Source organism: Cololabis saira, chromosome 22 (genome assembly GCF_033807715.1).
Source record: "Cololabis saira isolate AMF1-May2022 chromosome 22, fColSai1.1, whole genome shotgun sequence".
In the NCBI taxonomy this organism is placed as follows: domain Eukaryota; kingdom Metazoa; phylum Chordata; class Actinopteri; order Beloniformes; family Belonidae; genus Cololabis; species Cololabis saira.
In genome coordinates, this window is record NC_084608.1 from 7,180,926 (window position 1) to 7,194,476 (window position 13,551).

Sequence of the window (13,551 nt, forward strand, 5' to 3'; positions counted from 1 at the left end):
TCATATGATTATTCAGAGGTGGAGGCCGCTCAACTCACCGTCCAATCCCTTCATCCTTAACAGGAGAGGGAAAAAAAAGGTTGCCGCACATCTGAAAACCCATCAAAAGAAACCCAACTCCTCAGAGTAAAAAGCAGCACGCTTAATTTTAACAAGCGTTAGCGCCGCCTCTGACAGGCCGGGCTGACAGTAATGAGGAGTAATGGGGTTTGTGTGCAGACGCCACCAAAAAACGCTGGAGCGATGCAGGAAGCCGGGGCGTTGGTGGAGCAGGTTTGGGCCAGATCGCGATGAGAGACGGGGCCTTTGATGCCGGCGCGGGATGGGAGCGGGCTCTGATGGATGAGGGACTGGAATCTTGACTAGATTACAGAATCCGCTCTGGAGATCATCTGCACGTGCATGTAATGGTGTAGAACGAAGAGCGACAACAGCGGAATCCTTTGTGTGCGAGCAGAGGAGACAGACGTGGCGTGTGTGCACATATTTTTGATAATTAAAGACAGGGTCATCTGTCACCAAACATATTAGCAGAGCTCCAGTATGTTAAAACCATACAAGCCAGCGGAGCTCGGCTGCCAACTCTATATACAGAACTGTACCACACTTAATGATTCAGAGCGAGAGGAGGTGCACGCCACAGCCATCCCTGCTCCTCAAGCTCTCCTCCAGAACCAAAAAGACATAAACAGATGTGAGCAAAAAAAAAAAAACGAGAGTCTAGCGTACTATTCACTCACTCTCTCTTGGCCACTTAAAGGATTTAGATGGATGAAGACTAACAAAAAAAAAGTCAGACACAGAATACTTTTGTTCCTGTCAACAGGATCAGGGAGCTTTTACTGTAAGTCCCAGACTTCTTTTGGATCCACAAATAGGAACAGAATCCAATCCTGCCAGCGTCAGACGGTTCCCATTTAATAACAACGCAGGGACTGAATTCTTTTCTGTCGATTAATGGCTGCATGTGGCAGGGCCGGACGGAGAAACCGATGGATGGCAGCGAGGTGTGTGCTGCTGCAGGATGGAGAAGTCTTTAATATCTGCAGCTAAACAGCCCGCCTGACCTTTACCTGGCCTTGACCAATGGCAAGACAGCTTATTGTGAATTCTTGGCCAGAAATACTCCCTTAGGAGGAAGACTTGGGTCGCTATCGAAGCCACAATTTATACAAACTGGTTCATTATGAAGCAAATAACTGCAAAATATACAGTATGCCAAAAATACGGATATTGCACCGGAAAAAAAAAAAAAGTTTCCAGTACTGCAGCTGTCCAGAGTACTTTATATGTTGCATCCCATAATGCAATGCACAACCGTAGTGGTCAGTGTTCACAATAGGGCTGGGCGATTTTGGACAAAAATAAAATCCCGATTTTTTTTCCTGTAAACCCGATTTTCGATTTCGATTTCAATTTTTTTGGTAAAACTACAAAAGACAATGGAATAAATTGTTTCAAATATTTTATCTTTATTTTGAAAGAAAAATAAACACATTTCCCTATTGGGAATGAAGTGCAACTGAAAGATACTGCAAATCCTCCTTGAGTTTAGTAAAGTGACAACATTAACAATCTTCTTGACCAAACAAAGTAAAAAAAACGATTTTCCGGTTTTCCTTTTTTTAACATCGTCTTGATTAATAAATCCATTTTAGATTTAAAATCGATTAATCGCACAGCCCTAGTTCACAAGAATGGTGAAAGGAGCATACACTTTCAAAAAAGTATAATAAATGACCCCACCAGCCATACTGCATACTGCATACTGCATACTGCATACTGCATACTGCATCGTAACGATGAATGCAGTATGCAGTATGCAGTATGCAGTATGCAGTATGCAGTATGCAGGACATTCTGCCGAAGCTGCGGTGTAGTATGGATAGTATGGAGTACATTGTTTCAAAAACAGCCTTGGTTTTGTGGTATTTCCTCTGAAGGCTTCTCCTCAGGAGACCACGAGTGTCTGGTAATGAAAAGGAGTGTGGGGCATTTTGGGAATGCTGACAGATGTTCAGACTGTACATTAGTACAAAGACAAATTACTCTCAAGAGAGCTGTACTAGTAAAGGGCTTAAATCATGTTGTAAATGAATGCTTTCATCTTATTGTGAGTAATATTCTTTTAGGTTTCCCAACCACAAGTTGTGCGCGGTTTAATTTTCTAACACGTTGAAGTCGTCAACGTGTTAGAAAGTCATGGTGTGAAATGGCAGCTGCGCTCAAAATAATGTAAAAGAGGAGAAAAGAGGAGAAAAATGGAGAAAAAAGACTCAACGGAAGACTGAGTGAGGCATATTCTTATCTTTAAAATGAACCCATATGTGCACTTTGAGCTTTTTCTGTAACCGAAACTTGTTTTTTAGCCAGTCAGGACACAAGTAAACCCCTGCTGGACTCTGTCATGGACATGATGTCGGGAATCTTGTGAGAATCCAGCTGCCTCAGATGGCAATTTATCTCCTCGGCAAACTGAATCATTGTGAAAGTTTTTTTTTTGTGCAAAAAGTTTTAATCTCATGCAGCTGGAGCCTAAAAGTGGCATCACAGCAAGCTGCCATGGGATGCAACGAGGAGGGCTGATGAAAGGGTGGCATGTGGGGAGGAAAGAGGAAAGATCCACAGTCCTCTGAGGAGAAAGAAAAGAGAAAAGAGAGGAAGACCGCTTCTGACAGCGGTGCTAGCAAAGATATGAAGGACAGACGCATCGGGTCCCCAGTGGAGACGAGCACAGGCTGGATTAATTTCAGAGACTGGAGCTGATAACAGAAACCCTGGCTAATGAGCAAAGCATGATTTATTAATGGCTGCTTGTTAGAGGTATAGGAGTGGTTGCCGAGGCTGCGCTGAGAGAGTGAGAGAAGACGGTCAGCCAGGATGCTTGGATGTGAAGCTCGGTCCATCAGAAACCACAGAGACCACAGTGAAAACAAACAAGGCCCAGATAATGATTACTAGAGGGACCCCCCCTGTTAAGCCTGGGACAGCACTTACTGACCTACATACACCCACCAGCAACCACTGTTTACAGATCACCAGGGGACCGCGGAGTATCTGCAGCAAATATAGCCCTCTCACATGATAACCTGGGGCCAGATTCACAAAACATCCTTAAGAAGAAAAATCTTCTTAAGTGTCATTTTTTTCTTAAGTTCAGTCTTAAGAAGAAAAAAGAGAAGAAGTCATATTCACCAAAAAAGTTCTTAAGTATTTTCTCAAGTTTCTTAAGAAAAAACTTAAAGGAGCATGAGGCAGGATTGAGGCAGGATTTATGAAAAAAATTCGTATACGTTTTAAGTTTTCTAGTAATAATGTCAGATGAAGCGTTCCAAACCCAAAAGAATGAGCCCTCTAGTGTATCTCTCCGTTGCCTTGAACAGGCTGTGTGCTGCAAAATGTGCTGCAATTCGGTCCCGACTTTCCCGCGCTGTCCTGCGGATGTGACGTCACATGACGCTGCATGTACGTTCTCCCCGTTCTCCCGTGCCGGCTTCACTGTTGGCTGCAGTACCCCCGACGGCCGTCGTGGTGAAGGGTGGCGCTAGAGAGTCTCATTTCTTAAAGGAGCCTCATGCTCCTTTAAGAAAAAATGGTATTCTTGAAATAAAAGTTCTCAAATTTGTTCTTGACTTTTTTCTCAACTTTAAGACAACCTTGACCTGTCTTAAAATGTCTTCTGTGAAAAGGTAAGACTCTAATATCACCTTTTTCAACACATTTTAGACAAGTTTAGACTAGTAGGTAATAGTTTGAGGATATACTTTGTAAATAATTACACAAAGAGCCTGTTAACTGTTTGTTAGCATGTTAGTTAGCATGGTAGTTAATTATTATTAATTTTCACCAATAGTATTTTTTTTTCGCACATTAATCTCATCCACCATAACCTTGAAAAGTTCCTGCATCTCTTTTTCTCCTTCTCCATGTTTAGTGAGCGACTGACGGTTAAGACGCAAACTTCCTGTATAAATGTTGTTTGTTGGCGCGTGCAATGCAATTACATATTTTATGAAGTATTTAAAGGAGCATGAGGATCCTTTTAAGAAATGAGACTCTCTACCGCCACCCTTCACCACGACGGCCGTCGGGGGTACTGCAGCCAACAGTGAAGCCGGCACGGGAGAACGGGGAGAACGTGCATGCAGCGTCATGTGACGTCACATCCGCAGGACAGCGCGGGAAATTTGGGCCCGAATTGCAGCACATTTTGCAGCACACAGCCTGTTCAAGGCAACGGAGAGATACACTAGAGGGCTCATTCTTTTTGGTTTGGAACGCTTCATCTGACATTATTACTAGAAAACTTAAAATGTATACGAATTTTTTTCATAAATCCTGCCTCAATCTCCTTTAAGACGGTTCTTAAGAAAATATTGAGGAATTGCACTTAAGAACTTTCTTATGAACTTCTTAATTTTAGATCTTAAGACATTTCTTAAGATGGTTCTTAAGAACATATTGGTGAATCCGGCCCCTGTTTATCATCTCGAGCTGGAAGGCTGATTCATGCTTAGAGGCTGACGTAAGGACTCGGAGGCAGAACGTGTGAATTATAACTCCTAATCTTGCATCGCTGCTTGTGCAGACTTTGCTGATCTAACAGAGTGCAGCGCCTGCTCCACATCTGCCATATTGTCCTTTTTTCTTTTTTTTTTTTTTTGTTCAGTGTGAGAATGTCTGGAGTCGGGCCCAACTACACACAATCGACTCTGCACTTTCTGGGCAACGCTGGTGCGCAGTAACTCATATCTGTGAGGACCACACAACCTGAGCCATAAAAGTGCCAGGTGGGGTAAGAAATCACCCGGGCTTCTCAGAATCCCCCCATAAAGCAAACGGCAGGCTGATATGTGGGCACGACTTCAGTGTGTCCTTGTCTCGTGGGAGTTTTTTTCATCCTCCGGCGTGCTCCGAAACGTGTTCGACTCGTCTCGTATGTGTGCTTCTGTCCGTCCTGAGCGCTCTGGGTCTTTTCTGGCTTCCTGTCGTGACTCAAAATAATGACTCAAATCCTTATGTCTCACAACAAGCAGAATGCACGACTCGACTGGCTTCACACACCGATGATGACGCCTTAAAAGAATTAGTCGTGCTCGGGCTTGTATCACCAGACGCTCGGATCGGAGGCAGGGAGGTTGTTTCATGAATAGAATAACAACAAAGTGTATATATATATTGTTTTCAGGAAGGAAACTTTCTAATTATCCAGCGATAGCGATGGTGGAAGGAAGGGGGATCATTGGATCTATGCACTATTCAAAAATACGCCGTGACTCAGATAAAAGGCCACACAATATGTATTTGAGGCTGAGGCGTGGGCGCTGCAAGTAAATAAAGCCGAGGGGCGGTTCCAGAGACAGTTCAATAGAAGGCCCCCGAACTCCATCTCTCACTGCTTGATTAGCTTATAATTGAGTTGCCAAGGAGTCGCATGGAGCGATGTGAACTCCAGCAGACTAAAAACTGAATGTGCTTCTTTTAAATCCGCTCCTCTGCTTCCCCAGCAGAGAGGGAAAATAGTTTCCGATCCGTGTGTATTTAACTAGTGTATGTGTGTGTGTGTGTGTGTGTGTGTGGGCTGCTGCAGCCGAGGCCTCTGGGGAAAATTTAATGTGCATTTTTTTGTGTTGTCCTCAGAAGAAACAACAAGAGGAATGCCGAAGGTGAGGAAGAAGGTGGTGCTCCTTTGCGCTTGGGATTAAAAGAGCAGCTGCTGGACCTGGAGACGGAGGCCTCAGCCTCCAGGGACGCTCCAGGAATCTCCAAGGATGATATAGTTACAGGCCCAGGAAGTAAATCAGATAAACTGTTTTATTTTTCCACACAAAATCTGATATAATCGCCTCTGTATGGTAATGAGATGCCGAGGTTTTAGCGAGCTGACATATAGCTGCCGACTAAAGGGATGCGTTTCTTCCCCCCAGAGGCGGAGCCCGCTCACCATTTCACCTCCAGTCACTTTGTTGGCGGTTTAAGAAGCCTTTAGGAACGGCTCCATTACCTCAAAGTGTAATTAATCCTCCCTTCATGAAAACTGTATTACTCAGACGCTGCAGGACCTCTGAGCTCCACTTCTCAACTTCCATTCATCACATTGTTCACCTGACAGAGTTACGGTTTATTTTTAGCTTTGCCGGCGCCTCTTTGGTGACATTAAATTATGCACGTCTTTCCCGTGCTCCGATCACCTATTACGGTGACGGTGAGGGACGCGCAGGGCGGGTATAGGTGGCAGCGATCGGGGAATAAAAGGCTGTCCCTGCTCGCTGTGGGAGAAGAGAGCTTGTGCTCGGTGACGGGGAAGTCTGAACTGCTGCATCTCTGCAGCCAGAGGACCAGCAGCTGTCTGCCCACGAGGCTTTTCTCCCGGTGAATCACCTTTTAGACATGAATCCCACGGTCATTTCCGTCTGGAATCATACGCTGACTAATGATTACACACACAGGAAACAGCAGCGACGGCTGAAGGCATGTCATGACTAGAAAGCATGACAACCCTTTCCCAGGATGCACAGCCACACGTGACCGTTTGGTGATGTCTTCTGACCAGAGGTGTCAAAAGTATTCACATTCATTACTTAAAAATACTCCTGTAGAAGTTGAAGTATCAACTCAAGTTTTTTACTCAAGTAAAAGTATAAAAGTACTGGTTTCAAAACTACTTAAAGTATAAAAGTAAAAGTAATGTAAAGGGGAAAAAAGCAATTAAGGACAAAAGTCATTGAAAATGAATGCATCTTAGTATAATGCAAATATATTAAAGAAGCATATATGTGTACTATTGAGCATTAACATGTGTTTCAGAGAGCAGGAGATATGATGACTAGTTGTCTGTAAGTATTGTAATGGTGCAAAAAGTCAAACTTCATGTTCATGTTATCATTTATCCTAACCTTTATTGGAATGTACATCCAAGTTTAGTTGCAGGAATCTGAGGGAACGGATGTAAGAACAAAACTGGACAAGAACATCTGAAACAACCACAACCAAATTCACTCTCTCCGGATGGAGCAATTTAACTGGATAGTTTTTTTTTAAAGGCCAAAATGAAATAGAGGAACAAGGCTGTTTTTAAAATGTAAGGAGTAAAAAGTACAAATAATTGCGTGAAAATGTAAGGAGTAAAAGTAAAAAGTCGTCTGAAAAATAATTACTCCAGTGAAGTATAGATAACCAAAATTTCTACTTAAGTAAGGTGACAAAGTATTTGTACTTCGTTACTTGACACCTCTGCTTCTGACTAAGTACCTCTTTTTTTTCTTACTGAGAACAAAGGTGATTGTCCTGGTACTTATGCAACCCCTGCTCCATTTCCACGACTCCATGACATCATGCCATCCCTGGTGTTGCCATCACTAAGTCCCACTTTTCTGGATACTCCAGCGGAGTGCGGGTCTCTATCCTCTCATTGATTCTCCGCCTGAGAGCGAGGCCCAGGAGCAGCGAGGCACAGACAGCATCCATTGTTTCCATTTGTAAAGCGTGATGATGATCTCACCGGCGGCCGCATGCCAGCCGCCGCTCCGCTGAGCCCGCTAGACTTTATCAACTGAGAAGCTGCTGTTAATTACCGGCCCGTATTCTTGTTACTCATCCCCCAGCAGGGCGGTGAGCCCTGGAACAGGGACAGGAGTGAAAAGAGGGAGAGACAATGAAAATAAGTTTTCTTTTTGGTCCCAATCACTTGACCTGCGGTAATTGAAAACACTTTCTGTACGAGAAAGGAAACAGGATATGGGAGAGTGCGCTGCTGGTTCGGCAGGCTCACATCGGCCTCCGCGTGGGCACCAGAGCTGCATTTTTTTAGTCAAGGAAGTGTGCAATTAACGGCTGTTTGGCTGATCAGCTGGCACCGGATTCCCAGCGCTTGTTTGCTTTTGCAGAGCTGGAGGAAACAAGGTCAGGACGGGTCAAGCGAGCCCCCGGCCCCCCCAGGCCCCCCCCTGCACGGGGGCCCAGCACCACCATGTAAATCTTTTGTCCCGTCATAAATATTTGACGTTACCTCGAGATTAATCACTCATGAAGGAGATAAGGGAGCACTTTGTGTCAACAAGCACTGATACGCTTCTTAGGTTTTAGTGATTTGCTTTCATCTGTCAGGAAGGAGAGATTAAAGGCTTTCTCGTGTGACATGAGCAAAAGGGATGTCAGGGTTATCTCCTTTTATGATTAAACAATTTAAGCAATCAGAAAACACATAGGGGCTGATGAATGCATAAATGCTGGTGAAGAAGTGAGGGGGAATGCATCCTGGGAAAAAAGATTGCAGATAATGGCACTGGAGCAAAATTATGGCTATGTGTGGGATGGGGCACGCAGTATATTCCCATTATGGGATGCTCAGTAGAGAGGCTTTCACGTATTGATAGTTGGGTTGTTTCAGTGTAAATTATTGATGGTGTATGTGTAATAAATGGCAGCTGCCTGACGGAAAGTCAGTCCTGCAAGTCAGTGTTTCATGCAATCCCTTGGATGCTCTAGTGGCTCTTGGTGGCCATCACATCCTTCCTCAAACATGTTTGACATAGGCATTCTGCTATTTCCCCTAGTCCCCGAGGAACAATTGTGTCAGCCTGTAAGCATGCCATACTCCGAGCCCAATGTGTTGCACAGATGCAGGTTTTTCTCTCCGTTGCCGGAGCTACCAGGGTACATAAAGCAAGAGACGGGTCATTGACTGGCTCATCCGGTTTACCCTCATTTATTTTGGCTGCTGCTCATGCCGTTGAGCCCCCGGAGAAAACAGTGGCTCCCACGAGCAGACAATGAGCACACAACCTTTTCGTTTCGAATATTTACGACCTGAAAATTTGAAATGTGGAAGTGAAAAAGAGTTCTGGAAAAGTTACAAAAAGAGGCGTGCGTTGAGGGATTATTCCCTCAATGTTTTTGTCTTTTGCAGCCACAAAAGCCCTCTCAAAGGACATCTGTCCATCTCTGCGTCCACCAAGAGGGCTGATTAATGACCTGGCTAACCTAGCACTCCAACGCTCAACCACCACGCACAGATCTAATTAGAGCTGAAGAGCACACGGGCTCCAGCATCTTCTTCTGCATCTCTCCAGCATCAGAGAGCGGCGGCATTAAAATGGATGACAAATCTGGATTATGTTGAGAAAAGAAGAAGAGAGGCAGGGTGAGGGAAAAAAATACCCGGGGATCAAAGGCCGCCTGTCATGAATAATACAATTGTCTGGCTGAAACTGCAGTCAGGCAATGATCATGAAATAAATAATGGATTGATTACTATGCATGTGAGTGCACAGTGAGATGATTTGTACATGCCGTTAGGGGTGCCTGGGCTTGTTGAAACACCGGGCTCGGGCCTAATGAAAGACGAATGAGAGATTCTGCTCTTTTAATACCACTTGTGATAATTGGAGCTCAGACTGCTTGGCATGAGTGCATCGCATTTTCTTAGAAAAACATAAATTATGGGTCAACCCGAGACTCTTTTTGCTCCCTTTTGAAATGAGAAAGGATCCAGCGTTTTCGCCTAATTAGAGTTGAAAAAATCAGCACCGCCATTAAAGCCTACGCTCCTGAACATCGAGTCAAATACAGGATCAATACTGAGCCGTGAATGGCAGCAAAGGCTTGGAGATATCGCTGGTAATTTCAGTTTACGAGGAGAAAAAAAGAAACGGAATCGGTGCCATCACCCTTAACACACCCATGTGGATAGGCAAGAGATTTCCTCGCCAGACAGACAAGGAGGAAAAAAAGGAAAATCCAGCTGCTGCAGGAAGTGGTAATAGAGGCCATGTTTCTTCCTGATCCACTCACACACATGCTGGGTTCCTCTGCAGGACAATATGGACGCTGCCAGACCCTTCCAGTCACCCCGAACCCCAAATACACACAGGCACACATCAGAGCATGGGAGAACGCACACAAACCTGCACACACGGGCTCGCAACGCTGATTAAATTAGTACGGAGGAGAAAAGAGAGGCCCCCCAAGACAATATTTTCATTGCAATAATAAAGCAAAAGCTTGCTTATGACCCTCACCAAGCAAATATTTGGCTTTGGGTCAGCTCAATTATTCATCCCTTGAGGGAAAAGGATGGGGCCAAACTTTAAGCAAGGAAGTAGAGCATGTAGAAAAGAAAAAAGCAGCAAAAGGAAAACAGTCTGGGCATTTACACGACTCTGAGGCTTTGGGTTAATAAATCAAACGCGCTGCAGATGCATCGCGGCAGTGATGTGGTGGGTGTGTCACTGGGGGGCTTTGTGATGCGAGTACTATCCACATCAAGCGATGAAGGAACTAAATGCTTAATCTTCCCACATAAACGTCCCTTGGTGGGTAATGATCGCTTCGTGCAGACACAGAGAAATATGACGGGGCCTGTTTGTGTGTTTGAGCGTGTGTGTGTGTGCGAAACTCGGCAGGATGCCTGGACTAACTCCCAGCATCCCTCGGAGGCTGTAATCTGTAATCAAGAAACGGGGGGAAAGTTATCAAAGGAACTGAGGTGAGGGACAGTAAAACCGGGAGGACAGGGAAGGCGGTGACAGAGTGAGAGGTTGTGTTAGTGATGTGTGGACATATTGAAACTGTTAGCCGCCGCAGAGAAACAATGAAAGACTAAGACATGGAGACACCTGTGATTTCACTTCAAGCTCCGTATTAGGGCTGGGCGATATATCGAGATTTTAATATATATCGATATATTTTCAAACACGATATGGTACGAGACAATATCGTTTATATCGATTTAAATTTTTTTTTTTTTTTTTTTTTTTTTTTTTTAATTTTTTTTTTAATGATTTTGATATAGCTTATTTTGTGACAAATTGACTTGAATGTTTTATTTGAGATTTGCACAAATGTTTTGTTATTTGCACAACTGTCAACCTCAGTGGAAAAGTCTGCCTGTTACTGTCTACATTGTATTAATTGCACAGTGTATTTTAATTTAATTGTTATGCAGGAAAGGGATATTTGTTTTATTTTATTCAAGAAGCATTTTTATTCTATATATGCAGGCAGTTTATTTTTATTTCATTTGTTTTATACATCTTGATATTGTGCAGACCTCTGTTAATAAAGGACCCTGTGTGACATTTGACACGAGGCTTTGTATTAAAACTGACTGTTTTTTTAAGGGTTTGCCTCAGAAAAAAATGAAGCTAACAGAGATGCTATGCTATAATGCTTTGGGGGAAACCCCAATTAAGGCACAGAAAAAATATCGAGATATATATCGAGTATTGCCATTAAGCTAGAAAATATCCAGATATGACTTTTGGTCCATATCGCCCAGCCCTACTCCGTATAAACCCTCACTCAGCTCAACAAACACACACCAGGCCGCAGCCAAGTAGCTGACTTTCCTGATGATGTTTAGCTGAGGCTACCCCTTCAGGAAGCAATTTTCTGGGGAACGTGTCAATAATATGACGTCGGAGGCGTCACCTGAATCCACTCCTTGTTCGAGTCCTCCGCCGGCGTCCACGCATTTTCGTAGTAATTGAGTCTGGAGCGCTCCGGGGACCAGCTGGGGTTGTACTGGGATGAAGCCATGATTTGGTCTGATGTTATCTCCCCCGATTCCATTCCCAAAGGGTCGCTGCAGTCGAAGTCTGAAAAGGGAAAGGGGAAAAGATGTTTCGGGGCTGAATTTTGAGAAGCCAGAAACGTAGTCAGCGCCCCGGCGAATTAGAGCTAATCTCTGGAGAGGGACGCCGCCACATGACAGCCACTCAGGCAGCGGTCGGAAAAGAACAGCACATCAGCAATGCCTCAGTAAATCCTTCCTGTTTTCTCTCTCAGTAGTTTTTAATGGAAGCTGGGTGAAAGTGTTTTGCATTAAGACGTAAAAATGTCCTCATAAAACATTCAGCACGATTCATGCTGGTATTCGGCGTTAGAGGGACTTTCACTCCACTTATTCTTTTCACTCACTGAATCTGCCCGGCTCACCTCCCTGAGGGCAGTTTAGGACTTTTTGCAAACAATAACTTCTTTTTTTTTTAATCGGGGTAGCTTAGGTGTGTTTATTATCTGTATTTGCAGGCTACGTATCCAAGCCCTCCAGCCAAACCACTCACCGAGAAGTGATTTCCCCTGTTGTTGATGACATGGGGCTGCTGTTTTGAGGAATTGTGCCGAAAGGCTCTGCAGAAATCAGTCCAGGGATGACAGGGTTGATGTGTGGCTTTCAGGCGGGAGCTAACGCCGATGATCTCTCCATTTGGCGCCGCGAGCGCAGCCTTCATCACGCGCGTGTTGGCTTGTTTTCAGCGCCAGCGCGCAGCTACAAGTACATCAGAGCCTCACACCTCTCCACTACAACTCCACGCCCTCTTTGTGGAAAATTGTCTGTTTAGTGTCAAACTGTTATTCCCTGGACCCGCATTACAAACCTCGACCAACAAAAGCACAAAGACGCTGCTTGTGTGCTGCTAATCATATCTGATCATGTGGGTTGCTGAGCATGGCGGAGCTGATAATGAAGAGGCAGAGTGTGAATGGAGGGAATGAAACCAAGAGAAACTGGGAGGCGCAAAAAAAAAAAAAAACTAAACAAAACAAAACCTCCTTTCAAGACCTTATCACCCGCATCGGCAGCTTTGGACTAGAACATGTCCTTCCCTCCCTAAACAAACAGAATCCACACCGTCTTTTTTGCGCGAGGGGATTTACATTTTTTCCTATCTTGATGATGTAAAACCAATTAGTTCACTCTTACACAGATTACTTTTGTAATACTGTATTTGACCCGGTCTTTGTATGTTTTGACTGTAGAGAAACGTAATTCTCGTCAGTTGTGTGAAATAAGACCTGGAAACAGGCATTGTGGAATAGAATTGTCAAATTGGGTTAATTCACTATATGAATTGTTACAGATTACTTTTGTAATACTGTATTTGACCCGGTCTTTGTACGTTTTGACCGTATAAAAACGTAATTTTTGCCATTGTAAGAATGAGATGTACCTGCTGTACTCTACTGCCCTTACTTCTTAACAACTTGTGCTTTTTATTATTTTAACTCTCTTTTCTTATAATTTTATTTCATTTTATTTGTTATTTACTGTTTAATTATGCCTTGCCGCTTTTAATGTTGATGTAAAGCACTTTGACCACCTTGTGTTGAATTGTGCCATACAAATAAACATTGCACCTCTTACTGGCGAATGTGAAAAGTAGATATGTCTAATTTTATCTAAAGGTTCCTGTTTAACTCTGAGGAATGGCCTCGCTTGCTGGGTGTGCGAATGCGTGCACTCGCATGCACGCGTCTTCCCTTTGTGCGCGACCAAATCCTTCTCGCAGATGATAAGTGGCCTTGCTGAATGCCATCCCCGAGAAACTGTGTGCACACGAGCGCGGACGGGGTGGTCTCGCCGCCGGACAGATTTACGACTCCTACCAGAGCTCGTCTTCCTTAATGAAATGTTTAGATGGAGCGTTTTGCAGAATGGGGTCGCGGGGGTCGAGCCCCATGACAACGACTCCACATGTAAAAGCCCCGAGGGCTGTGTGAGTGTGTGTGTGTGTGTGAGTGTGTGAGTGTGTGTGTGTGTCCGGGCTG

General features: G+C 44.2%; 1 protein-coding gene across 3 annotated transcripts in view; it reads right to left on the reverse strand.

Annotated features, from left to right (window-relative positions):
• Positions 1–13,551, reverse strand: part of nrp1a (neuropilin 1a) — a 76,861-nt gene that overhangs the window by 22,665 nt on the left and 40,645 nt on the right. For all 3 annotated transcript variants that reach the window (XM_061713987.1, XM_061713985.1, XM_061713986.1), the window contains one exon: positions 11,431–11,597. In XM_061713987.1, the coding sequence (XP_061569971.1) occupies positions 11,431–11,597 (167 nt within the window). The remainder of the gene's footprint in view (positions 1–11,430; positions 11,598–13,551) is intronic.